Genomic DNA, 27,940 nt, shown 5'->3' on the forward strand with positions numbered 1-27,940 from the left:
ACCCAATAAACAAGCTCGACACACTGAGCACGTCCTGTTTGAAGATCTGTTTTATTGTATGGTGTTTTGCACATCTTTGTAAGTTGAACAGCTCACACAAAGTCTATGGTCTCGGCGTGAATTTATTTATTTACTTATTTTTTTAGTTTTTTTTCCCCGCTAGGTCTCAACGGATAACGTAGGTTACTTTGATATGACGGGTTCGGGACACCATTACAGAACATCAGGTCTCGCCAACTCCGCGGCGAAAACCGGTGACATTATTGAACAGTCGGCCACACACACGACTGAGCTCAAACACATCTTCCATACGCTTTATTAAAACACAGCTACCCAGCTAAATTATTTTAGCTAAGATATAAGATTTGTTAAAAACTGTACACAACTGTAATATACATAAAGGCAAACTCTTTGGTACAGATATATACAGTTTGTTTTCACTTTTTTCCATTTAAACCGGGCTTCTTAACATGTCGTCCTGTTGAAGTCTTAAAAACGCTGTATACCTGAATTTGTAATAGACGGTAGTATGAGATTACCAGCCTCCCATGAGAATGAAAGATTTCCTTTATTATAGTTAACTAACCACTAAACACCAGGCGACGACGGCTCTATTATAGCTAAATATGACCTATTCATGAGACAGTGGATGTCTCGGTAAGAAACTAGAGAGCCGGTCTGGAAAAAAAACGCTATGAACATTACCACGGTCAGTGTAAATGTCAGCCCAGTGTGCAACTTCCTACGCCTACTTTACAAATACAAAATGTATACCTTACATGTGTGATACAAGATAAAATAATTCATTTTTTTTTTTTTTAAAAAAGGAACACAGCACTAATGAAAATGTACGAGGGGAAAAAAAATTGACAGCAAGTCCTTTTTAAGGGGACGAAAATGACCAATAAAGGCTACATATCCTTGATTTGTTTGGGTTTTAGTGCAGGAGTGTAACAAACAAGGATGAGTCACTAGCAGTACAATAACAGGTTCGCTTAGTTGGGTGGGTGAACAGAGCACAGCAGCCGGAGCCGAACGTAACCACAAAGTAATAAAAATCCACTGGATTCCTGGCGCCATCACACCGAAAGAAGAACCAACAAATACAAAAGCAAACGTACACGGAAGCATCAGCTCAATAACAAGAACGGAAGAAATCCAAAACAAAAAAAGAAACAAAAAGAGAAATAAATATTCATCATCTGATATGCCCAAACTGGAAAGTGATCTGTTGCAGTCTCTGGAGAAAAGTAGGGGGAGAGGGGAAGGGAGGAACAACGGAGGGAGGCGTCCACTAGAGGGCGAGCCAGGGGTGGCGCAGGCACTCTGCAGCCGTGGCTCTTTTCTCTGGGATCAGCTCCAGCATGGGAATCAGGAAGTCGGCGAAGCACTCGGCTTCTTCGCGGGGCCACTCGTACTTGTCAATGAGAACCTCCAGAAGGCCCCACGGCTTCAGCTTGGTGATGTGTTTCAAATCACCTGCGGGGCGGACAGCGCTGTATGAGAACCACGCAGCTACAGAACGGTTTACTGCATTTAAACTCAACAATTGATCCACGAAGAGAATCACATGCAGTCTTCTTATAATATACATATAACACACACTGAATATTTACGTCTATGAATATTTTCATCCAAGTCATTGTACATCCAAAAACAAAGGCAAGTTGACTTGCTTTCTTGAAGATGTTTCAACAGTCATCCAAGTTTTCAGGTCAAAATGACTCATGGGGAGTTTGCGTTTTTATTTGGAACATCTTTAAGTGTTGCACACCTGAAACTCCCATGACTAGGGTCTGTTAATAACCCAATACTCACCTGTAATTAGTGGTACTGGTACGTGGTTGTTGACGGACCCTAGTCATGTCAGTTTCAGATGTGCACCAATAAAACTCCACACTAGTCATTGAGAAGTCCAGTTGCTTTTGTTTTTGGATATTAAATATGAACCCTTTTTCCTGAAACTGAACTGTAATATATAATAACTTATAATAACATCTCTGTGAACACAGTTATGACTCTAGCACTAGCGCATGCTCCAAGGCGTAGACAGAAAAGCCTCACTCCAATCCTGACAGGGACATTTTTTTTTTTTTTCTTTTACCTTTCTTGGTGAAAAAATCCTTGGAATATTTGCCGGTCATTATGAGTTTGCGTGGGACACTCCCCAGCAGCTCAATGATCAGCGCTATATGGTCTACACAGTGGACGGTCGCAGGAGGAGAAGACAGACAAGACAGACAACAGATTCATCAGACAGTGACCCAGTCACGGGCCCACTCTGGGCGCGTGGGTGGAGGGCCGAGGGGTCGGGCTGACAGCACACACATGGGCCTGATTGTTGCAGAGGACGGGGCGCACAGAGCAGCAGTCAGGACGTAATCAAACAGCACCACCAGACACTGTAAGAGAGGTTCTTGACCTCCTCGTTCTAGCGTTGCTTTTTACACTCGATAAATACTTTTTCGTGTGAACAACACAATGCAGAGAAAATGTGACTTCAATAGTAGTGTTTTATAACGGTACTAAATGCGTCAAATGTAGATAAACCCATAGATTTGTGTTAATAATTAAATATTTAAAGTATTCTTCTTGTTTATATAGCTGTTAATTTGGGCTGAAGCTGTTTACACCACAGCTTTTTCCTAGAGTAAACACAGAGGTCTTGGCATTTGCATCACCCGCTCAGCGCAGCGAGGTGACATTATCAAGACTGTCATGGTTAATCTCTTACAGATGAGATGTCTTACAAATACCCGTGACTTACGCTAATTACCAGATTGTTGTAAACACTGCTGTGCATGTTTTTAAGTCACTGCTTTCTCAAATTCACTTCTTTTCCACATGAGATCTGTTTTTTTTTTTTTTCTGTTTCTAATTTCTGCAACCTAGTAATTCTATTAGATGAAGTGAACTGCATTTGATTAAATCAGATGGTGGCCTTCCTTACACTAAAATGATTATGAGAATGTCCTCAACAGGGATCAATACAGTATCAAGCACCCAGCCAAGTCCTCTGGCTATGTCTAAGGTGGTCGTGTGAGAGCCTGTGCCAGTCGATCTTTAGGAGATCTCCTGAAACTTGAATCAGCGTCTGATGGCACAGCTCAAAGCAACAGATATTTATGGACATGTGCAGGCTTTGGTAGTGTGCCGACAGGATCCTTCTCCCTTCGCCCTCCTGTCCACCTTCCCCAGAGCGAGCCACAGACAGAGGGGTGGCGTACCTCTCTTGGTGAAGTATTCCTGTGAGTATTTCCCACTCAGAGCATAGTGACGAGGGATTTTACCAAGCAACTCAATCATGAGAGCAAGATGGTCTGGAAATGAGGCACATCAGAGGAGAGGAGGGAGAGAGAGGGAGAGAGAGGGAGAGAGAGGGAGAGAGAGGGAGAGAGAGGGAGAGAGAGGGAGAGAGAGGGAGAGAGAGAGAGGAGAGGGCAAAAGGGCAAACAGTCATGTAGAACAAGTATTAGAAACAAATGGATGATGATGATGGGATGACAGCCTAGTATGACATGAAGAAGCACATGTATGGAGAGACTATTAATTTTGATTAACAGCTATTAAAAAAAAAACATTTGAACACATGTAGGTCATTCACTTTTCCATATGAGAACAAACAATGAAGATTAGGTGAGACTGAAAATAACGCTTAAAGCACAGCCTTCAAAGCTAAACGTGTACAGCAGTGATAGCAGACAGTCATGAAGAATGCAGGCAAAAGGTATGCAATGAATGTATGAGTTCATGTCAGCAGCAGAGTCAATCTCAAAACTGAAGGATGAGTCTCAACCTACACCCAACATGCCAGAGCTGCAGCGAGCCGTTGCGTTAATTCAGCGAAAGCAAAAGAAGAGCGAGGAAGTGTGGAGAACGAGTGAAGATGGGGTGAAGAAACAGGAATGAGGAGGTGAAGAGATGGCCCCATTCTCCAGTGCAGCAATAAAGTGGTTTGATGTGTTAGGAAATAAACACAGGAACGCTGGCAGGATTGCTACCGAGACACAGTTTCTGAGCTGAAAACATTTCAAATCGCTGTAGCAGAGTACTCTATTCAATGTGTGCAAGCTGCAACTTACTGTGCAAACTACACGATAATTTGAGCGGAGGTCTGAACTTTGCATGCATGCAGTAAAACTCTTATTAGCTATGTGGCGTTTTGAATAATTCATGATGGTAATAAACCACAGAAGGGAGACAATTTAAGACCAATAACATCATGAAGCATTTCTAGACATTTAAACTTGTTAAAAGCTATCACCAACACTACATGTCTCTCATTAGCGTAGCACACATTTAGAAATACTATTAAACCTGGTATTTAGAACGTATTATGCGCAATTAAAGATAAATCTGACAGGAAGAGGAAGACCCAGCAATACCTTCATCCCTGGAATAATCTTCCCCGGAGTGCGGCTCAAATAAATAGTCCCCGGTGGCGAGCTCGAAGGCCTGAAGAGAAAATACAATCATCATAAACACAGAGAAGGACGCTGTATGAAGCCATCTGTCTGCATTTCAATAAATCTATCCCACTTCTTGTTTTAATGGCAAGACAATGAAATAGTAGATCTCTCACCATGCAGGCTGTGCTCCATATATCCGCTGGTGTGCTGTACCCAGAACCAATGAGCACCTCTAACGACCGGTACTGTCGTGTCTGGATGTCTTCTGTAAAGTGCTTGTGCTGTAAAAAGGGGAGGAACAAAGGAGCTGGAATCTTTAACAAAGCCTACAAACTGTGTCCTCTTCCAAAGACACATTTTATTTAGAAGAATAAAACACATGAGAATTATAAATCTACCAAGCTGCGTCTACAAAGTAATTTCTAATCTTACACAAATACACTGGCTTCTATTTTGGATGTGTCCCTAGGTGCAAGGCGCTTCATCCCTAAGCAGGAAATCCCTCAGGTCATTAGCAGACTACTCACCACCCAGCAGGCATTTCCCAAATCTGCAATCTTGACCTTGATCTTGTCCGCATTCAGTGGCTCAAGAGGGTTGATGAGCAGGGATCCTGCTGTTAGCTTGTCTACATCACAGCAGAGAGAGAAGCACAAATAGATGGGGATGAAATAATTAAAGTTAAGTCCAAGTATCACTATTTCAAAGTTCACATGGCTGAGGAGTGTTTGTCTGATCAAACTGCCTCGTCCAAACCTCCTCACAGTCTGCAAGTGCACTGATTCTGGCTGACTGACCGTTTCTCATGCTGTCCTGGGTTCCATAGTGACCATCGGGGCTGTCCTCTCCCTCTTCCCGCAAAATGCTTTGTTCCAACTCCCCGTCCTCCAGCCCGGCAGGAAAGTGTCTCTCACTGACTCCACTGCTGTGCGCCCCCCTGCCTTCAGTCTCTGCGTCCGGCTTGCTGAAATCAGTCGATTCCACGCCGTTGCACATGGGGTGAACAGGGGACTCCTTGCGTTGTTCCTCCGGAGTGGCACATTTCTCTGTGGGCTCTGCGTTGCCGTTGTGTTGGTCTTCGTCCCTCCACTGGGAAGTCGGCCTCTGCTCCGTCTCCACGTGTCCATTACAGTTCACCTCTGACACCTCTTCTGGTCCCGCTCTCAAGACATCTGCAATCACACTGTACTCTGAAAGTGCCAGGAAACAGATAATGACAAGGATCGTGTTACCGTCTTGCAACTTTGACAGCAATAAAAGTTTAAGATGCAGACATTATGCTTGTGATTCTGGCTTCTTACCCTCCGTTTCCTCATTTCCCAGGTCCTGAAAAGACACCTGTCTGAGAGGAGCACAGGCTCGTCCCTTTGGAGACTGTGGGTCCTCGTCGTCGTCGTCCTCCTCTCGTGTCTCTGTGGTCTTTTCCATCTCCTCCAGGTCCATGATGCACTTTTCCAGCAGCTCCGCCTGACGCTTCTGCTTCTTTTTTAACTTTTTCTTCTTGTTCTTGGACATTTTTACCGTCTATTGGAGAAGAAGGAAATAAAAGGATGCTCTAACTGATAGCTGCATATATGTAGGACTGCTTTAATAGTGTGGATAATAAAAGGTTTGTACCTGTTTCGGAGCAGGTGCCGTGCTTACTAAAAAGAGAAAACCAGTTAAGTATGAACTGTTACCAAACTGTGCATACTAATGTGAATATAAATATGTGTGCGCGTGTGTCTCATACTTGCTGAACCGGAGGGAGGAGGGGCTCCAGTCCTCTGCCACTCTGTTGCTTCAGCAGCAAGCTTCCGAACATAAGGCTCATCAACACTCATCAGGATGTTCTCCGGCTTGATGTCTGTGTGGATGATCTGACATTTTGTGTGCAGGTAGTCCAGGCCTTGGAGAACCTCGAAAACAAATGCACGAGAAGAGGATTACCCGGTTGTAAAAGTCTTATTTGCTCGGTGACGACATGCTCTGCCCCGACTGGTTCATCATGAGTCATCAGTATTCAACAGGTGCGACTACGTGTCTCAAGTTACCTGTTTTATGATGCTCTTCACACAAGGCAGAGGCAGCCCTTGGTAGTTGGACTTTATTATCCATTTTAGCAAGTGATGTCCCAGAACCTCAAACACCATGCAGACATCTGAAGATCACAACAGTTAAGGTACAACGCAGTGCAGGTGAAACCAAACTGAAAGGTAATTCACCTATAGCAGGAGTAACATTATTTATACTGTGTAGAGGGGCAGGCTGGAGGCGTGCAATCACTATGCTGTTGTTAGGGACTCTCATGTTACAGCCACAGAAATCCCTGTGGCATTCAAGGGATCTTACTCAGCCAAAGTGCTCACATAGGTGGAGGTCAGGGCGGGACACGCACGTTTCCATTTATTACACCCATCACCTGTTGTTTACTTTGTTACTGTCGTACAAGCTAAACCTGACACCAAGGGGAAAGAGTGTCCCTTTTCCTTTACGACATATTCTTAATCAGTAACAAACTTCAGTCTTCCAAGAAGGAAGTAAACAGTCAAAGTCATAAAAAGGACCAGAGGGCGTTCGTTATACGTATTCGGCTGAGACGGATACGTGTTCCATTGACGCCAGAGATCTTGAAGTCATCCAGCATCTGGACCACCATCTCACGGTTAGGATCATTGGTGTCTGAGTTTCTTACCTGGAGACAAAGAGAAGTAACTATAGTAACAACATCAACAAGGATTTACACTTTCTAATGTTAGACTGGACGAGAACAGGACTGGCAAGCACATTCCTTTAAATGCAACTCTGCAAAACAGCTTAACACACTAAAACATGATGAACGTATGCAAGCCGTAATCACGCACTTTGTACGCAAGCGTCCACAGGCTTGTATGTGATTTTAAACTATGAATATATTATAACGTTTAACAGATTTCCACCCAAAATCTACTGAGTGCCACTCACAGATCTAAGGAGTTTGATTTCATCCACTGCCGTCTCCGTGTAGTGCTCCGCGCTCTTCACCACCTTCATTGCAACGAACCTTTTCACCCTGCAACCACAGAGCAAGAAACGTTCGCTAACAGGAAGCACCGTACAAAGTCCGACCGCAACAGTGTCAGAGCTTTCTGCTACTGCCTCCAACATCAGGCCTCAAAAACAAAACAGTGCAGTTAGACTATGTTATAAAGTTGGTCTCTTACTGGATGTCCCAGGCTAGCCACACGGTGGAGAAGTGTCCCCAGCCCAGTTTCCGGATGACGTGGTATTTTCCGTTGTAAAGATCTCCGACTTTCACGTGGTGGTAGCCACCTAGAAGAGAAGACAATGCATGTTAATTGGTTCCTTGGGTTATATATCTAAATAAAGGCAATATAAGAGTTTGATTCACTGAAAAAGATGCAGATACTAAAACAACTGAGAAACACACCGAGTAAAGTGGGACTCACCTTTACAGTAGTCGTTGGGGTCTTCCTGCTCCTCATCATCAGAGCCAAGAATCTCCTCAGGTTCCTCTGGTTCCTGAGGCGATGCTTCTAGCTGTGGTTGCTGTCGATTTCTGGGATTGGCCGGCTGTCTGATGGACAAGCACACGAACAAACACAGACTTCATTAGGAACAGAGTTATTCTTTCCTGTCTTCAGGCCATTAAGCGAACCTTTCACAGCTCTTATTAATTACCTGTCATTTTTAATCAAATATTTAATGTGCTCTCTCTCTCTCTCTCTTCATTAGCAACATCCTGACCCTACCTAATCACACTGCATAGCTCTCCCATGTGTATATTGTTAACTTTCAAGGCACTCTGTTTTGCTAATAGCTCTGGTTCAGAGTGTCTTTGCACCTCTTCGGGTTGATCCATTTTGAGCCTTCTCTTTCAATATTTATAAGGCTTCAGGGAACAAACTCTTGCGCCAATACTGAACAAGTTTCTCGACAGTTAATATTAACCACATCCAAATTCTGCTTGATGCATTACAGGTAACCGTTCCCAACACAAAACAATAAAGCAGCAGCAGCAGCAGCTGGTATAATTCACACAGGGATGCTACGCAGGCCAGGTAGTAGATATTAAACCTGTGACAGGTCATTAATTTGAATTATGTACTCAGGAAATTCCTCTGTGATGTAACTGGATTTAAGTGTCTTGTTTGACCTTGATATAAACGATCTTACATATCCTGCCCTAACCAACTAGGTTTAAGGAACACTTTAAATTTAAATGAACAAATTAATATCAAAATCCAGAACTTATGTAGAAAGTCAGAGATTAAAGATATCCAGGTGTTTTGTTTTATTGGTCTATAAATGTGCTAAGAAGGAAGTGATACAAGCAAATAAACTGAGCTATCAACTTATTTTTCAGGTGGACCATGTCTTTAAAAGTGACGCAGACGATGGAAAGCTACACTTAAAAGCTTCTTAATTCTGCTCATGCTGATGAAAAGATTCTGTCCAAATCTTGTTTCAACATTACAGCCGACATTAATCTTTCTAGAGATACCAAACACACAAAATATAGGAAACAGTTAAGGTAATCTATGCTGCAGTCTGTGGGTTTAATGCACAGGGAGTCTGCTGTCAGCACATCGAGCATATGTATAAAAAAAATAAATAAATAAAGACTGAGATGTCTGTGCATATTAAACATTTAGAATATATTACATGAGCGTGCGCAGACATTTGAAATTGTCTGGTGTATAGGCTTTAATTACACTTAAGCTAATTGATGAAAGCCAGCGTGACCTCAGTTAAGTGTACTTCCTGAAAATATAATGCACGCGTCCCTGAGGAATATCTAATTTTTAAGTGCAGTGATTATCCAACCATTTGAGGTGTTATTGAATTAGTCATTTAAATCTTTAAATGTGAATGTAAATATAGCAGTTCTGACATTTCAAAGAAGAACAACAACTCATTCCCAAAGCTACCGAGTAAGACAGGAAATCAATTCATCTCTGCAGCTCTTTGAATCACAGAACATATTGTTACTCAGCCACTCGTATGCGTGTATGTGTGTGTGTGTGTGATACATCATATAATAAGTGTTTGCCAATAGTTCAGTTCCTAATATTAACTGCCAAACACACTGATGTTGCTTCCTCCACCGTGCAGATCAAGGCCGCTCATCTCTACGGGCTCCAAAAGGGCTGAGGTCTCAGTCGACTGAATTCCTAAAACTGGGCTGCAGCGTGTCACAAACACTCTGCTGGTTTCCACATAATCTGCAACCTACTTCTAAGTGCCTGCCATAGTTATCCTAAGGAGTGCCAACAAGCAGCTTTGATTAATTAGTGAATTACCTGAAAGGAATTATGGCTTACTGGTGATACTTTTACATTAGAAATACAGGATGAAGATATTATCATTTAAATATTGATATTATATAAAATATAAATATTAATAGTGACCTAACTCACTAAAAAAAGCAACATATACATATATATTGAGAGGGTGCTCCTTTTTTTTTGCATGTGCTGATGAATTTGGGTGCAACTATATGCTCCAACACTCAAGTCAATTATTATTTTTATTTTTTTTACACTTTACATTGACGTTCACACTGACAACTGATTCAAAACACTGACTGGTCTATTCCACTGTGGGCCTGTACAGATTTGTGGTTATGTGCATATACATACATATAAAACGTGGTTATCTGAATGAGCGATCAGGTCACAAGTGAATATACACGTGCGTTCACATCTGACATTTCTAAATGCATCTCGAGATCCGACCACATTTTCTGCTCTATATGCAAATAAACAGCAACGTCATTCAGCATGACAGTATGATATTACAACGTATGCCGTCTTTAAGGATTGCTGCTGCTGTATCAGAGCCATACACAGCTGTGTGTGTGCGTGTGTGTGTGCGTCACGACATGTTCAAACAAGCTGTAAAGTCTCTCACACCCGCTGAAAGCACATATGTTAAGTTATAACTCAAACTCTGGAAGACAAATGTCAACGGTGCATGAAAGAAAGAGAAAGTGAAAGAAAAAAAAAAATCTTAGGTAATTTTTTTTTCTTTCTTTAAGGTGAATAAAGAGAGTTGAAATAAACTTGGCTACTTTGCTTGCATCAACACAATCACATCACTAATTAACTGCGTCCTGATATGTTTTTATGACAGAATTACACACACAGCGTACTTCAAGGGTCAAATCTTTTAGAAGGCTCTCGTTACAGCAGACACCACTTATGTTCAGACAGCGGGTTTTGCAAAACCTTTGCAAGAGCACCCCTGTTGAGTGGGCGGTGTTTAATGTCACTCAGCTGGAAGAACGGGGTCGCCAGCGGGCCCGGGATCGCAAATGCGCTCTCGGTGCATCGTGTGGGTATGTTCACACCTGTACTTTAAGCTGGCCGCTTGTGATCAGATTGCTCAGGAGGGATGTTAATGCAAGGTCTAAACAGAGCCTCTATCCTCTGTGTGACTGAGCGTCCTACTGCTCTTCTATACATACAGCGGCCACTATGTAAGGATGATGGTGGCATGCATTGGTAGTATTTGGAGTTATATTTAGATTTCATAGTACCACATGATTCGTACACCTATTAGACTCGTCAATTTCAACAGAGAGGATAATAACACCGTCAGGAGGTGACTATTTGCAACGGCGCTGTGTTCAGTGTTTTCTGTGAAACACCATGCTTCGGTGGGCTGATGTGGGCTTCTTCATTCTCTTGTTTTAAATATAGCTCGGGCTGTTATGCAACGCTCCGGAGGATGCCACTGGTGCAGGCGTGATTAGTAGATTGTTAGGTACACCAAAACAATCAGCGCTGAGGATTGTTGCTTGAGAGCATTATTTTGTTTTTAACCCCTGCAACGTTGCATTATTATCCTAACGCAATCACTCGTAACTATTTTCATAGGAGCGCATGAAAGCCTTCAGCTGGTTTATTTCAGGCACAACATGCTGCACATTCTATAGGGATAGCTTACAACTTACGTCTTGTTAAAATAGGTGACACTGCCCTTATTTAAATACCACATTATCCATCTGAATGTGCTTTATACGTTTATCTGATAATTCTTCCTGGGAAACGACAATCACAGTTTCACTTCTTTATCTGTCGATCGTGCACAGGCATGCAGTCAAGGTGCTTCTGACAAGATTCTCATGTAAACGTCTGCAGTTGACAGCACACGCGTGAAACTACAACAAACAAACCAGCTTTGAAAGAGAGCAGCTGACACACACAAAAAATAAAAGAAAATAAAAGAAAAGAAAGAAAGCATGCTGGTGGTATGAGGGTGTCCTGCAGAGCAAGAAGAGACGACGAGGCAGAAAATGGGAGTAAAAACACTCACTTTTTGCTGGTCTTCTTTGCTTTCCCCCTCTTCTTCCTTGCCTGGAGCGCAAGAACTGAAAAAGAAAGCAGTGGTGTTTTTTTTGTGCCTTTGTCTGGTTGTCTTTTGATCTCCAACTGTCAGTCAAAGACAAACACAAAAGAAGAAGAAGAAGAAGAAGAAGAAACCGTCTGTGGGAAAATAAAACAGCTACCTCACCATTCAGCTGATGAATCAGGTCACTTTGTGTTGCATTATGTCATGTTTGTTATTACAGGCATCTTGGTTAGAACTACAGCCCATGCGTGGTGTGCCAGTCCCCCCACTTTGATGCTGAAACCCATTTAATGTTTAGTTACCAAGCTACCCACCCAGGTAACCGCTTCTGTAAAAAACACACCGTAGTGCAATTTCATTCTTTCGCGTTTGCCAACTGGTCACCAGTCACACCAAGGACGTGCTGTCGCTGATTTAGGTTGTGATTAAAATGGAAGGAGGTGGAAAGCTAAAAACGTATCTAGCTAATCCTGACATGTCCCATTGAAGCTAAAGCTAACGTCTGGAGGAGCTAACGCAGCTCGCTCCGGCTCAGTGCGTGACAGACGCGTTCAATTAAACCTAATATCTGGACGTGTGCGGCTCGGCTAAAATTCACACAAGCGACCCGCGAACAACGACAACGACAGCTACGGGGTCGACGCGCAGACAGGCTCGCAGCGCTCGTACAGTGTGCAGCAGAATCGCTCAAAGATTTACCTTTCCTCTCCATGTCGGCTGGAGTCGTAGCCTAGCCGTTAGCTACACCACCAGTGATCGAATGTTCCACGCATGCGCGGTGGTTGGTTTTGCTCGAGGGGAGCTTCCCCAGTGACGTCTCCACCTGAGCGTCTCAACCAATTTCATGGGTTTTATTCCAAATAAGCTGCAGGCGGCTGAGACACTTTACCTTATAAAGAAATATTTGATGCATGGCACTTTTTGGACTACTAACTCGTGCTTTGACATTTTTTATCCCTCTTACTGCATGGCAAATGCTGCACCACCACTTGCAGGTAGTATCAGATCATCAGTCTGATCAGTGAGGTGTTTTAACGGTTTCTAACCACTGATTATACACTGGTCAGGCATAACATTATGACCAGGAGAAGTGAATAATATTGACCATCGTGTGACAATTCAATGTTCTGCTGGGAATCTTTTGGACCTGGCATTCATGTGGATGTTACTTGGACATGTAGCACCCACCGAGACCAGACCAGGCACCCCCACCCCATAGCAATGACACTCCTTGATGTGCAGCAGCCATCCCCAGCAGGATGCCCAGTTTACACACACACAAAAACGGTTTACGAACTAAAAAACAGCACAAGGTGTTGACCTGGCCTCCAAATTCACTAGATCCCAAACTGATCAAGTATCTGTGGTATGCACTGGAGCAAGCCTCATCCACAGAGGCCCCTCCCCTCAACCCATAGGACCCAAAGACCCCCACTAACTACATTCTGTTGCAAGACACCACAGGACACCCTCAGAAGGCCCATGTCCATTCTCTGATGAGTCACAACTGTTCTGGAGACCTACACAACATTAGGAAGGTGGTCATAATGTTACGCCTGATGAGTGTGCATTAGAGCTGAATGTGAAAGAAGTTTAGGAGACAACATATGGTGATGACCACCACACCAAGCTTCACACCAGGGCCAACCAGTTATTTATAGCTCTGGCAGGGTCAAATTAAAAGGGTCTATATTAGACTCGTGGATTCTTTAGGTCGACATAAATAATTTGGGCATGAATCACTCGACCCTTTGAGCCTCTATAATGTATATCCTGATGCACATGCTATAATTCTAGAGAGATATGTGCATACACAAGACACAGACCGAAGAAAAATGACATATTTAATTGAAGTTACAAAGCTGTATGCAGTGAAATATCCAAGGTTGTTAGACGTTTTTATGAGCATTACTTGAAAAGATATTGCTCGTAATTCTGAGTAAAGTGAGATATAAAATTGTATATAACCAAACATAGAGTGTGAGTTTATTAACATTACTCATGTGTTACTGTGTGATTAAATAATCTGTTGTATACATACAGCATCTGTATACGTGTTTAAAACAGAAGGGGGAAAAAAAAGCTTCTCCAGAAGAACTACTGATGTAAAGCTATTGCCTCAAAAGTCTGAGGTCACATAACTGTGACACAAACAGGAAGTCAGAAATGAAACTTGACGTTCCTTCTTTTTCATTCTCTCTGCCAGTCAAGTTTACAAAAAAAATCTCAATATTTCTTGTGTCATACCAAGCGGAACATTTTACAGTTAAAAAAAAATGCCATCATCGTCATCATGATGATGGGTATTTGAGTCAAAAAAGGCTTTAAACTAATTGGGTAAAAAATAATGACTAATCAACATGCTAAATAAATATGTCCAACTGTGTCCTCTTGGTAAAATCATCCACATCAGCGGTTATTATTCATTCATTCTTTCATTCATCTTCTGTAACCGCTTGTTCCTGTTACGGGTCGCGGGGTGTGCTGGAGCTTATCCCAGCTGTCATCGGGTGAGAGGCAGGGTACACCCTGGACAGTTCTCCAGTCTATCGCAGGGCTAACACAGAGAGACAGACAACCATTCACACGTTCACCAATTTAGAATCACCAATGAACCCAACGAGCATGTCTTTGGACGGTAGAAGGAAGCCAGAGTACCCGGAGAGAATCCACATGCTGTTATTATTTAACTATGAAATCACAGAGGAGGGATGCAGCAGTTTAGTTTGAAAGCAAAACAGCAAACATCATTTTCTCTTAAAAATAATTCTTTATTTTGTTTAACAAAGGGCTGAAGATAGTAGTTACTCTGCGGGACTGAAAATAGTTTAAGGGATTTTTCGATTGCTGCTTATAAATACCACCTCCACAAAGTATAAATACAAATCCCTCTTTTACACATTTATGCAGGTTTTCTATCACAGGTAGGTTCTACCTCATGTCTGTCATAGGTTATAGCATGACACTTAAAAATTCCTGTAAACCAACAACACACTCGAAGACGCACACAACATCTTCATGGACATGCTAACAGTGATTGCTTCATAACATAACGACAATGAATCAGATTTAAAAAATATGGCACAAATATTTACATATTTCTGAGCAGAGCATGTACTCAGGAGTATTTCTTTTCCTTTTTCTGAGCCTAGTTAAAGAGATTTATCCTTAAAAGGCTCAGATTTTAACATGCAAGTGTCTCACAGGGCATCTAAACTATCAACATAAACACTGAAATGTGTCAAATGTGAGCAGTAAAAGGTCAAAGACTACACAGAGCAGGCACATTCTCAATTCATCAAATGTCTAAAAACATAAAATCTACTTCCGTCACAGATACTGTATGAAACACTTCAAACTTACGTCTTTTGAAATACAAGAAGAACCGTGGCGATGACAAATGAATGTGACCCAGTGCTGTGTGAGACAGCCTGGCAGGTGAGTGGTAAACTAGCATATTCCTTTTTCAATTGATGGACATAAGCTTATTTATAAGTTATTCAACAGGAAATTTTAAAAACACAAAATAGCACAGCTATAGGTCCAGGTGTTTCAGCATTTCAGTGTCACAGTGATGAGTCATCAAAGTCTGAATTTAAAAAAAGTCTGGAGGATATAAAATAATTTCAGGTGATGGCAAGAAGTGACATTTCCCAGCGAAAGACATTAATCAACAATAGTGGTTCATAAATAATAATAATAATAATAATAATAATAAGTATAATAATATTATAACTGGTCAAATTCATTCTTTCCATGTACTGATAATGAACTTCTTACCAAAAATGGATAATGTTTTTGATTGACAATGTCCAATATGTGTCTGGGAGTTTTACACTAATGCTCTTGTTAAACTGACGGGGGGCTGCGGTCGATGTGGATCTCATTACTCCATGTCATCCTCGTCAAAGATGGGCGGCTCAAAGCTACACACCTCTTCGTAGGTTAATCCTGCAAAAAAACAAAATGGAAATGAAAATTAAAATAAGAATCATGATTCCTCTTTGTTAGAGAAGACATAATTTTTCTTTTTAATACTTCAACGTACGTTTCCACTCTTCAATCGACAGCTCTCGGCTCTCAAAGCTCTGGTCGTACGGCTCAGCCTCGGGCTCGTCATCTGGGTCGTGGTACTGGGCGAAGTAGGGGTGAGCCAGAGCCTCGGCTGCCGTTATCCGCTTGTCTGTATCCAGAACCAGCATTTTCTCCAGAAGGTCCACAGCTTAAAAAACACATAAATAAAGCTGAATCGCAAACAGCCTATGCTCCTACTGTCCTGTCCTGGGAGGATTTGATTTTAATAAAGGCGGTTAACTGGAGATGCATGATAACTCAACACAATCCATGTCCTGAAAAGCCGGTTTTCCGAGGCATTACCTTGAGGATTGGCACCAATGAATACGTCAGCAAAGTTCCTCTTGGGCATGTTTGGCAAGGAGCTGATGTAGTTCCTGGCCTGGGGAAAAAAAAACAGCAATAAACATACAAATGTCAGCACCCACTAGCAGCAACAAGTCCTGGCAGATTATTTTCAAGCTACCGATTCAATTCAGTGCACCCACCTGCTCAGTTATTACACATCTATCTAAAGCAATGACTATAAATACCCCATTACACTCAATGTATATGCATGTTGTTCATAAGACTCAAGCCCTCAGCAGTAACGTGTATGCACCCAAAAGACTGTTGTGTTCCCTTGTCTGAGACGACACCGACTGTTTACAATAAACTAGGTCATCCTGAAGTCCCTGTTACCGGGCAACCGAGAGAAAAATATAGGAACATAAACAAGAAGAAGGTCAAGTTTCACGGAGAATTATTCGTGAAGCTCTTGGGGAGTTTCAGGTGAGTTTTTGACTGCCTGAAGTGAGACACGAGGAGCCGACGCTGCACACGGCTGCTGTGCACAGCTACGTGTACCTCGAGGCAAATGAGTGATTGGCAGGCCAGGCGTGTTGCCTAGCAACACAGGGAAGAGGGAACGTGGCTGAAACTGGATCAGTTGATCTGGATCACAATGAATGTTTACATTGACGGTAATATCTGTATATCCAACAGTCATTGTGAGTATTGAATTATATTTTCATAACAAAAATTAAAATGATCCAATAACATATCCCTTCTTTTTAATTTAATTTATAAATCTCTCAGTGTACAAGAAGTTTAGTTTGCAGACTGACAATTATTCCGTCATTTGGAGTAAAAAAATAAATAAAAAATTACACAAAAAAGACGTTAAGAGAAGCGAGGCGGCAAATTTCAACAAAGAAAAACACAAAGAAAAACCACAGAGGAAAGATTCTTCGGCACGGAAAAGTTACGACTGCTGTTAGTAAGTACTGTGTCACAAACGGTAAGCTTAGCTACTGCGCACACTGTGCATGTTTAATTTTTACCACACAGTTCAGAGCCGCTCGTTGCGATCACTGCTCCACTCACATGCAGCAAGCTTGTCAGACACCGCACAACTGCTATGATTAAACAGGATTTTCAGACACCTGCTTGCGGCCGCGGGAGGCCTTGCTTCTCTTCACACCCCGCTTGACTTCATGAGGTCACGGGCCCAGGTCGGTGTGGCCGTTAATGTTTTCAATGCGTCATTGCAGAAGATAAATGTGCGACGTAAAATAACTGGCATCAAATATTACCACGGTTACATGTTGCCATTTTGAGGTGATACTCAACATAAATGCAGGATACTGAGGAGAGAGCTGAGCAGCAAGTCTGACCCAGCCTACCGTCTGATATACAGTAAGTAAACTGTGGATCCTGCTCACCTCATGGCTGGGCATCCTGCTTATAAGAGCTGCTGGGGGCGTTCCTGTCAGACGCATTATCTGCTGAAGCTGGTTTATATCTATGAAGCTTGTGTCAAGGGGAGTATAGCGACAGAGCAGGTTGGTTAAGAAGCCGTTTCTCAACTTAACACTGTGCGACTGAATTCTGTGTACACCACAGTGTTATGTTGAAAAGCAAACTTCAAGCTTTAAAGCAAAACGTGACCAAAAAAAAATAAATTAAAAAATGGTAAAAGAGGAGTCATGGTCAGATTTAGAGGAAAGACACAAGACAACACTTTACATTAGAGCCAGTCAGTGAAAGTCAGAGCTCAATCACTTGTGTCGCATTAATCTCACAGCAAACAGCACTTAATTCATCCTGTGAAAGGAGGCAGAGAGTCTCAAACCCGTAAAAGCTGAAGGGTGGAAAACATGCTGTCGATTAGAAAGCAGACACATCACATTCTTGCAAAGCAGAGTGGCGAGTTTAGAGGAAAAAACTTTCACGGCTTTGTGAACTCACAGAGTCTGAAGATATTTTCATCAAAAGATCTTGCCCTGGAGTTCCGACGACCATCATGATTAACTTCAACTGATCAATGTCTACCAGCAAACGGTAAAGGAAGACCAGACGCTGGATGAGGGAAACTTTTGTAGACTGACCTCCTTTGTGAAACTTATACCACTTAAAATCTGTTTCATTGCTTCACATTTTTAAACAGATGAGAGAGGAAAAGGGATGTAAAAAGTTATCTGTGGACAACGCAGAATGAATTTATGATGACAGGTTTCAACAGAAGAGAAGTGGAGGCGGTAGACAGCCCAGTGGTACACCTGGTTACAAACTCAGACAGTCACACAAAAAAAAAAAAAAAAAACAACAACAGGAGGAGAGAAAGGTGAAGCACAGACTCAGGAAGATTAATAGAACAAAAGATTGGTCAGGCAGAAAGTGGATGCACGTCATTGGCCTTGTCTACGTGAATAATATTGCTTCAACGTGATCAGAAATTCCACCTTTACATGGACGTGCTCCAAAACATCAGTCAGTACAGATCTTTTATTTTTAGGTGTTTCTTCCTGTTGTCAATGCTGAATTAATTCAACAGCTAAAGATGACCGAGGCTGACCCGCGTCCTCAACCTAATTTGAAACGATTTTCCTTCCGTCTGGTCTTCTCCAGTTGACGTGGTTATATGAGGCACTCTTGTTGTGATTGGCCTATTATTCTAATTTTATGTGTCCATATAAACGCAGCCAATGACGCACACCGACAGATCGGAAGAGATGAACGTGGAGACATTACTAAAAAGGGCATAAGTCAAGCCAGAGGGAAGAATAGAAGCAGGTACTATCAGCGTCACGTTTATCTTATCACCTCAGGCAGCGTCACGTTGGAAGAGGAAAGCAGAAAAGTAGGTTTTCATAAGAAGACGAGAGAAAATAAGGGCTGTAGATCATCCGCTATTATGCTGACATAAACATCATAAATCAATGTTGATGTCCATTTAACCTGCTTGATTTGTTATTCAAATTACGTGTCACAGTCCGAGCAGCTTGGTGAGCGCTGCACATGTAAAAAAGGATACGGTCAGTACCAGGAAACAGAGTTCTTCCAGTGAGAAGTTCTGCCATTATGCATCCGACTGACCAAATATCCACTGAAACACAGAAAGAAAAGCAGAAGACAAACACGACGGTTTGCTCGTCAATAAACTCCTCTACAACGTGACATGTGCATGCAGGAAGTCGACGAGGAAGCTCGGGGGAGCCTCATACCTGTCATGTTGTAATGCATCCAGTTCAACATGATCTCTGGGGCGCGGTACCAGCGGGTGGCCACGTAGCCGGTCATCTCATCGTCCGTGTGCCGTGCCAAACCAAAGTCCAAAATCTGAAAGCGATTTAAGATTAAAGAGGCTGCGGCGTTTGGAGAATATTCACATCTGTGGGCAGATTTGAGATAAACTCGTGTATTGAATAAGAGATGCGGTTCACTGACCTTCAGCTCACAGTCTTCATTCACTGCCAAGTTACTAGGCTTCAAATCCTGAAGGGAGGAAAGCCGTGAATGTGAATTAGTGTGATTTATGTTAGTGGAAAGAGAGCACATCTGTTATCTTGTTCTGGAAATACATTCCCACTCTTTATGGATAAATATAAATCTTTCCCTTTGTTCAACATAAAAGCTTTACATCTCGAACTCTATGTAACATAAAGGTTTAATGACTTCCCTTCAGTGTTTGCACAAGCATGATGCTGCCAAGCGGAAGATTTCAAAAACCTTGACACCGCCCCCCGCCCAATCAGATTCAGAGTGACATTTGTCAGACAAAAATCAAACATAACACTTACTCTATGAATGATGTCTGCCGAGTGGATGTACTGCAGAGGGATAGGAGGAGAAAGAGGGTATTAAATGACATGATTAGTTTAGAGGTAGGTGTATTGATTCACAACAAAAGAAGATGTCAGATGCACCGCAAAAAAATGATGATTCATCTAACTTGAACGTTAATAGAACAGACAGGTCAGGTTAAAGACGATTTATTCAAGCCGTCACACTTTTTAAGAGGCAGATAATGTCTGCCTGATCGATATATGGAGCTACAAGCATGAGACGAGACATTCCCATAAACACAGGGAAAGGTTGGAGCTCTGTCCAGACGTAAAACCCCGTCAACACGCAACACCTTGGTTATTTAATTGTTCTAATAGCTGAACACTGTAGCTTTACAAGGAGTGTCAGAGCATCTCATCTTCTCCTCTCCTGGAGAACTAGCTGTATCAAACTGTGGCACGAAGAGCAGCGAGCCGTGCCATTTCATTGTGTTTTTACACTGCATCGCCCGGAAAGGAGAAGTTGTTTACTTGCGCTGCCGTGAAGCACCGAGAACATCGTCATACGCTGCACTTCCTATAACACAATGAACACATCCTATCTGTCTGCCAGTGGAAAGGTTTTAGTGCAATGTGGCAACAGCAGGAAAGATTCTGTAAACATCGGCTGTAACTTGGCGCAGCTCGCCTGCCTCGAGTTAGTCGACTGCGTTTTGCGAGCAAAAGAACCAGCTCTCTGACAAGAAACTCTAGAGTGGCACCAACACTTCGCTCGTCTACAGACAATAATCGCTTCTGTCAAAGGCTAGTGTTGTTTACTATGGGGCAGGGTCGCCTGGTCAGGTGGTACATGTCTCAGTAACACCCACATGAATGTCAAGACCAGAAGTTTCCCAGCTAGACACTGCATTGTACTGAGTATTCACCTCATCCTTCAGTGGTTTTAATGTTGTGGCTGATCAGTGTAGAGTGGATAACTCTGAATAAGCACTAGTACTACAGGTGGACACTAAACTAAACCCTCATCTCCAGAGAAATCCAGATGAAAGTTGCAGAAACGCTGCGTAATAAAGAGCCTTTCTTGTCCGGGCACGGTGACCTTTGCTGGTCGATGCTTGACGTTGCCAGCCAACCAGCTGGGACGTCAGTATCCTTGTGTTTATATAAAGCAAAGTAAATATGAGAGAGGCATTGGTCTTCTCTCGCAAGAAGGTCAATGAGCACATTTCTCAAAATGTTAAATATTCTCGTAATAACCCTCACCTTTAACCCTCGGAGGATCTGGTATATGAGGAACTGAACGTGGTCGTCTGTGAGTTTCTGACATTTCACTATGTTGTTGAGATCGGCGCCCATTAGATGAGTCACGAGATACCTGCAAATCACAAAAAAAAAAAAAAAGATTGTCGTTAGCAATGCATGCATAATTGTGTCACTTCGTAAAAGGAGAGACGGGTATAAAATGAATATATCTGCACTTTCAAATAAATAGTTGTTTGCAGCCTGCGACTAATTTCCCATATGGTTGTGTTGAGCTTAAACCGGTTTAGCTGCTGCTTCTTTTCACCCACTTCTCTCCAGAGGCACTAAAAAGGCCAAGCCCTTCACAAATGGAATGTCATTTAACAACACACCCCAGATAAATGAGCTTAATGTTACTCCATCAGTGGATGATTCAAATCTAATCCCAGAGCTGTTTAAAATGCCCAAACAGCACTTACCGAAGAAGGCAAGAGCAGGATGCTACAGTGGCAGTTTTGAAGCCAAGACTCACAGAACCATGTGCTGCTCCGTCGCTCTGCAGCTCAACAAATACCCATTTCATGAATACGCCGCTATTCTCACACAGCGCTGAGAGCGCGGGCTTAAAATAGCACCTGGTAATGCTTGAACTTGTTCTCAGCAGCACACACGTAAGGGTACAGACAAGTTCAGCCGCCTTGGAAAGAAAAAAAAACAAAAAAACAGAGCCATATAAATAGTCACCTCTGTTTCCGTCTTTCCTATAGAAACAGGAGCATGTCTGGGGCAGTGAGGAGCTTCAGCCACTGGGTTGTGACTCAGTTTGTATTTTTAGAGCCGAGGGGAAACACACAGAGCACCTGCATATCGGGAGATTTTTTTCCTCGATGTTTCCAACGTTCCAGCAGACGTGCAGATAAACAGAAACTCACCAACCCACTTTTTAAACTCTTTCCCACATGAGTCCAGTCTCTCTCACACACACAGTCTATGTGTGACCTTTTATTGCCCTCAGTCCACCGTGACATTATGTTAAACTTGGAGGAGGGTGGGGCCTCTCGAGTTGAGGGCTCGCCATTCCAACGGCAAACAGAGCTGCTGCAGCTCAGCAAGTGAGTAAATGCTTTATTGTTTCAATGCACTGTGAGGTCAGTTTCTACAAAACTGATGCACAAGCATATTCCAGCAATTTAGCACTGTGCTCTTTCAACACCATCAGCCCGACGCTGGACAGAGTTACGGTTTTATTTTGAGCATTTGTCATTCTTGCTGCATATATTACCAGCAGTGCAACACGACTTCGGAGAGAGCACATCCAAGCTGGAGCTGCATCAAGTGACTTTACGGAAACATTTGGCAAACTCCCCAAGAGCGCATATAATAAAATAATTCATCAGGACAATCTGCATGCACCGTATGAGAAGCACGTGACTGATAAACCTGCACACATAAACACTTCACATGGTATTTTGATTGATCCGACAGAGTCGTCGGGGAGGCCTGAGACCAAACATTGGCAGGATGTCCAGTGCTGTTTCACAGCAACGTTGGACAAAACACCACCTCAGCAAATATCAGAAATTAGTACACAAGTACATTTTCTACAACTTCCCGAGACAGTGTTGAATACAGTACAGTACAAGAGGTTGCTTCTGGCTCTTCATGTAAAACCAGCCTGAGGCCACAGTGTTGAGATCATAGCTCTGTTGCAGAACTACTGCATTTGTCAGATGCCTCTCAGATGGTAGGATGGATAGGAAACTAAAACTCTGACTCAAGCTTTGCTCTGCACTGTGTATCAACTTTACAATAATACTGCACATGTAATCTGTATTCTCCTAGATCACGTGTGCACTTCAAACTTCAAAATCTGTCCATTGTAGGCCTCCGTGCCCGACAGATGAATCCAAAAACAAAAAAATGGAATAAATAACCAGCTAACAAACTTAAACCTTTATAAAGAGCTCAGCTTTAACATTCCCACAGTCACAACAAATATGTTTTGTCCAGCATTACAAAACTACACCACAGAAATCTCTCCTCTGTTCTATAACGTATTTCTAGACAGCTGACATGTTTCGTCGTGTTCTTTAATGTATGGTTCTAGTTTATGGCAGTCGTAAAACAAATACAAAAGATCAGACCCGATTGGCTGAGATGCCTTTCTCCTGATACCGACTGGAACATCCCCAACAAAGCAGTAAATCATATGTAAAGATTATTGCTTAGACTGTCAACGACCACATAAATTGATCACAAGGCGACATGCAGTGAGTCAGGATCTGAAACATTTTCCAGGAAGGAAGCCATAGATTACCACAGAAATTTAAAACAACAAAAAAAATGTCCTAGCTCAACAAATTTGCTTTTCATATGACAATGTTTCTGCACAACTGTTGAAATCCTTCCTTCATATGACAAAACACTCACATATCCTCCTCTCTAGCTGTATGACTAAGCACCAATGTGCATCATTTTCTATTAAGCCGTGATTGCAGTTTCCCACAGTTACCAATCAGAAAGCCCTGTGGTCTCCTCTTAAAACTCACACAGCCTGCGTTCTGCTCTTGGGAGTTCTCACGTTCTCCCAGCATCTGTGCCGAGTTTACTCCCACACTAAATTGCATGCATCCGATGTTGTTGACCAAGGCTTCAGAAAATGAAGTGGGACTCCGGGTGCTGCACCGCACACTGCTCCGGAAATATTAAGATGAGTCAATAATAATTGTCCTTACAGGAACGTGCAACTGAGTGGCTCCAAGTATTCTGCTGAGACACAACCTCGAATCCATCACCATTTTATCTTGATGTAATTGCAAAGAAGGGAAATAGTTCCCACGTGACACGTCTCCTTACTGAGTCATAGCCTAGGTATTCACTTCCCATACCTCGCTACTTTCAACACCAACAAACAATAACTACCTGTTTTCCAGTAACAAATCACATACACTATGTTTCACAAAGAATCCAGGAAACACAAGGAAGGAGGCTGGTGATGAAATAGTTCTCATACCGGCCACAGAGTGAGTAACTAACAGACCGACTCTAAAAATGTTCCAGTGTGCTTAGTCTGCTGGCCTCCCTCCAGGTGTTTTCCAGGGAGATGGGATTGTCTGATAGCAAGAAACTAAAGGCTGCAGTTTTCAACATCACTATCCAAGAGTGAAACCATGACTGGAGGAAAAAAAGAAAAGCAAGGAATCGTGGGATTAAGGTAATTACTTTAAAAAAAACACAACTTACACATCAGTGAATTCCTTCAGAGAAGTAGCAGGGCTGAAAACATCTAAGAGACCAATTACCTGCAAACAAAACAAGGGAAGAAAATGTCAAATTAACAGCTCATAAAAACAAACGTTACTTAACTAAGCTGCAGGTTTTTGAAGCAAACATTGAGGATGAGCAAGCACAAACAGTGTGTTCTTTATGGCCATTTATCGCCAGGTTGAGCAAAGGGAAGAGGGACAAGCTCGCTCACATTTTCATGTTTCATGTGCTTCAGCAGCCGCAGCTCTCTGTATGTCCTTTTGGCGTGGATGATGGACTGAAATGGCCGAGAGAGTTTCTTCACGGCGACCCGCAGGTTCATCTTGGTATCAAATGCAGAACTGAAAAAAAAGGTAGGGCGGGGGGTGCATGTGAGCTTAAACCTCATTAGTAATAACGCTTATCATTCAACAGTAACACAACGGTTGCAGCATGTAGTGACGCAAACAAAACCTACACGTGGGAAATATTTACTTTGAACTAGAAATTAGATTTTAGAAGATAAACTGAAGCGTTTCATGTGGCTTTGCCCTCAAAACCAATGAAGGTGCAGCAAGATCTGCTGAAGGCTGCGTCAAGGACGACATCAGCAGAAAATGTCATTTCTCAGCAGATTGGGAGCAGCTCTGGCTGCAGCGTGCCTTCGACTGTCTCACTTCCTCCTGCTCAGGTCACCTGAACAAAGTCAGACCGCTTCAAGTGACTTATGCTGGCAGTCAAGGGACCGGTGTATCCAGGCATGCACTAACATCAACGGACATGATCGTTGATCGTCCATATCAAGCAATAACAATGTCAGGTTTTAGTAAAAATCCGAATTAAAAAAAGAATGAAACATGAGACACCGACTGCTTTTATGGTGACCAATCTTTTCTGCTACAGTAGCTACTGTAAATATAAATAATATTGGGGCTCAGTTACGAGAGCAGGTGATTCATAAAATCACAGGGTGGGTGATTAAATCCCTGACTTCTCCTGCCCTTTTGCACATATAGCAACCACTGAAACCCAAGTCACTCCTGATGGCCAGGCGCAGTAGCTTTGTGCCATCAGTTCACGGTTATGCGTGCAAGCACTTGTCATAAAAACACGACATAATTCAGTTCATGTATAAATAATACCGTGACACACATTACTGCTCCTGATTTAGGGTCATTCTTATTTGTTTTAAAGATACTGGACACGCATGTCCTCTCAACAAAGTACCACAATGTTAAAGTCACTGTGTAAATACACTCTTTGGAAAAAACAAACAAACAAAAAAAAAAAACAATCAGTCAAATAATGGACTAGTGAGCAGACAGTAATCTGACCAGCAACAGATTATCTCATTGCCCAGCAACAGCACAGCTGTCCGCTTCCATTTGCAAAACAAACATCTGCTCACTAAACCAAGTGCACCGCAGACTTTGTCGTGTCCTAGATAGTATCAGCGCAACCTATTTAATCATCGCACCAATGCAAAGAGTCCACTCATGGAAAGCTTACCTTTTCACCCCTAAGCAGCATTAAGGAAATCCACCTTACCATCAAGTTACTCTAATGTGGGGCACAAATCAGAAGGCATGACCTCCTCTTAGCCTCTGTGAATGCAGATCTGTGCTGCAGATTTGACCATATTTACTGTAAACACTCGATGTTCAGAGCTCGCGAAAGGATGAATCAACGCACTCAAATTATCTACATATTATTTGATAAGACAATCTATTATATTCAGCTTACATGAAAAGAAATGCAGTCTTTATCTAATCAGCTGCAATCATTTCCTCTGTCAATAAAGGGCCGTTACATAAGGATGGATTCATTTTCACTAGCCACGCCTAATTAACTGACATGTGATTGCATATTGCAGTTATTATTTTTTGCAGGAAAATGGCTAGTCTAAAAAAAAAAAAAAAAAAGTGAGAATACTGTTAACAAAACCGCATATGTTCTTATTTAACAATATGGAACCAATCTCATTGGATAAACTGGGATTTTTCACATTTCTAAATGACAAGATTTGCTCATAATTGTTGAATATTTGGTGCCAATCAAATCAGACCAGTGTGGATTTCTTTAATCATTAAGATGAGAAGAGAAAATCTATATTTCATAAATGTGTGTTAATATCAGTTTACGGAAAACAATTCTCCTAAAGCACATTTGTTATCCTCCTCAGATTAAATGACATTAAAGTCTGCATGTCTGGACATGCAGCTACACTCTCCTGCCACTTTATTAGGCACACCAATAAAAAGGATTGCATTTACTGCGACGGCCGGCCTTGAACTTAAGCTCGTCTTCATTAAGGTTATGGTTTCAGTATTTGTTTTCATTTCAAAGGAAAGGTGGCTTGTAGTTGTATTGAACTGTGTTGTCTTGTACTACTGACACACGTTTCTATTATTGTGTCAATCCCATTTTAACCAGTGAACCAGGCTAAATATCAGAAAGCACAAACTACATCCTCCAAAATAATCATACCATGCTGTTTTCACTATTAACATTATAATAAGGCTAATATTTAATGCAGGACTGTTATATTAGAAAGCACTTGTTTTCAGTAGTGTACCTAATGATTTGGCCAGTGAGTGTAACTGACAGTGGACATAAATGCAACAGAAGCAATGAAATATGAGCTCTCACCGAAAATATAAATATATTATAATGCATCCGTTGTGAAACTAGTGTACCTAATGTTTTGGCCGGTGAGCGTACACGGATTGTGCAATTAGTAAGACAAGTTATCCAGTCAACTGTGAATGCTTTCGTTTTTCTTCAGCTGTTTAAAGTTATTTTATGTGAGCTGCGTCCTGCGTCGTGGCCTCCCTGGACGCATGGGAACTTTTTTAAAAAAAAGGTGAATAACGGACTAAACAAGTGCAAAAACACTCGACAGACAACAAGAGGAAGAGAGACACATCGTGGCTCCACCTTGCTAACCAACAATCAGGGCAAGCTAACCCAACTTTAGCCCGTGTGCAGCGAGGCCTCGTCTAAATGAATGGAGGTTAAGTTAGGTGACTAAACACTTCACGTAAAAATAGATTTACCATACGGAGCCGTAGGCGCCAGAGCCGACCGGGGACAGGCTTTGGTACCGCTCGGGGACTTCCCATATCGTCTTGGTGACCTCCTGTCGATAAAACTTGGGTCTCTCTTTCTGCGACATTCCTGCAGAACCAACAGCCGACCACCGACCGACTTTCTGCCGTGAAGGTGGAGAACTCGGAGCCGTGCAGAGGCAAACTTTTACACAACTTTCAAAAACAGAGCAGCTAAATTAAACTTTTCCTCTTCGCCTGAAGGAACTCAACGCGGCCTCGAGTTGCGGGGTTTCCTCCTTGTGTGAAATGTTGCAGAATCACCGTGCACGCTTTTAAGTCTTCTTGCTGTTTGTTCCTCACTCCGCGGACTCTCAGAGACTGCTCCCGAGATTTCGCCCCAGCTTGCAGTACGCAGCGAGATCTCGCGAGAAGAGAAGAGGGTGGGGGGGGACTCGGGACAGCTGAGCGGCGAGAGGTGGTGGACGAGAAACAGAAACCTGTGCTGCTTTCAGGTGCTAGCGGAAAAATAGTAATCAGC

The 27,940-nt window shown here is 42.4% G+C and overlaps 2 protein-coding genes across 4 annotated transcripts; both read right to left on the bottom strand.

Annotated features, from left to right (window-relative positions):
* Positions 1-35: 35 nt before the first annotated feature.
* On the bottom strand, positions 36-12,578 carry srpk1a (SRSF protein kinase 1a). Its single transcript, XM_084553115.1, has 16 exons — positions 12,444-12,578; positions 11,709-11,763; positions 7,838-7,965; positions 7,592-7,700; positions 7,353-7,440; positions 6,996-7,083; positions 6,443-6,549; positions 6,142-6,307; positions 6,027-6,052; positions 5,711-5,933; positions 5,207-5,599; positions 4,937-5,037; positions 4,583-4,690; positions 4,386-4,455; positions 3,228-3,320; positions 36-1,479 (listed from the first exon to the last, which is right to left on the bottom strand). Exons 1-16 carry the CDS (start codon positions 12,454-12,456, stop codon positions 1,295-1,297), a joined length of 1,953 nt encoding a protein of 650 aa, XP_084409241.1. The 5' UTR covers positions 12,457-12,578; the 3' UTR covers positions 36-1,294.
* Positions 12,579-14,511: 1,933 nt separating this feature from the next.
* On the bottom strand, positions 14,512-27,790 carry mapk14a (mitogen-activated protein kinase 14a). Of its 3 annotated transcripts, none has more exons than XM_084552665.1 (12): positions 27,409-27,790; positions 24,585-24,714; positions 24,350-24,408; positions 21,128-21,239; positions 19,880-19,909; positions 19,527-19,574; positions 19,304-19,418; positions 19,114-19,185; positions 17,522-17,601; positions 16,122-16,200; positions 15,793-15,966; positions 14,512-15,695 (listed from the first exon to the last, which is right to left on the bottom strand). In XM_084552665.1, the coding sequence occupies exons 1-12, from the start codon at positions 27,525-27,527 to the stop codon at positions 15,631-15,633; spliced, it is 1,083 nt and encodes a 360-aa protein (XP_084408791.1). In that variant the 5' UTR covers positions 27,528-27,790; the 3' UTR covers positions 14,512-15,630. The 3 variants fall into 3 exon arrangements, with proteins under 3 accessions (XP_084408791.1, XP_084408790.1, XP_084408789.1); XM_084552664.1 differs by lacking the exon at positions 17,522-17,601 and adding an exon at positions 18,048-18,127; XM_084552663.1 differs by lacking the exon at positions 17,522-17,601 and adding an exon at positions 18,048-18,127 and having other exon boundaries at positions 19,304-19,574.
* Positions 27,791-27,940: the final 150 nt, after the last annotated feature.

Source organism: Chelon labrosus (assembly GCF_963514085.1).
Source record: "Chelon labrosus genome assembly, chromosome: 10".
Lineage (NCBI taxonomy): Eukaryota > Metazoa > Chordata > Actinopteri > Mugiliformes > Mugilidae > Chelon > Chelon labrosus.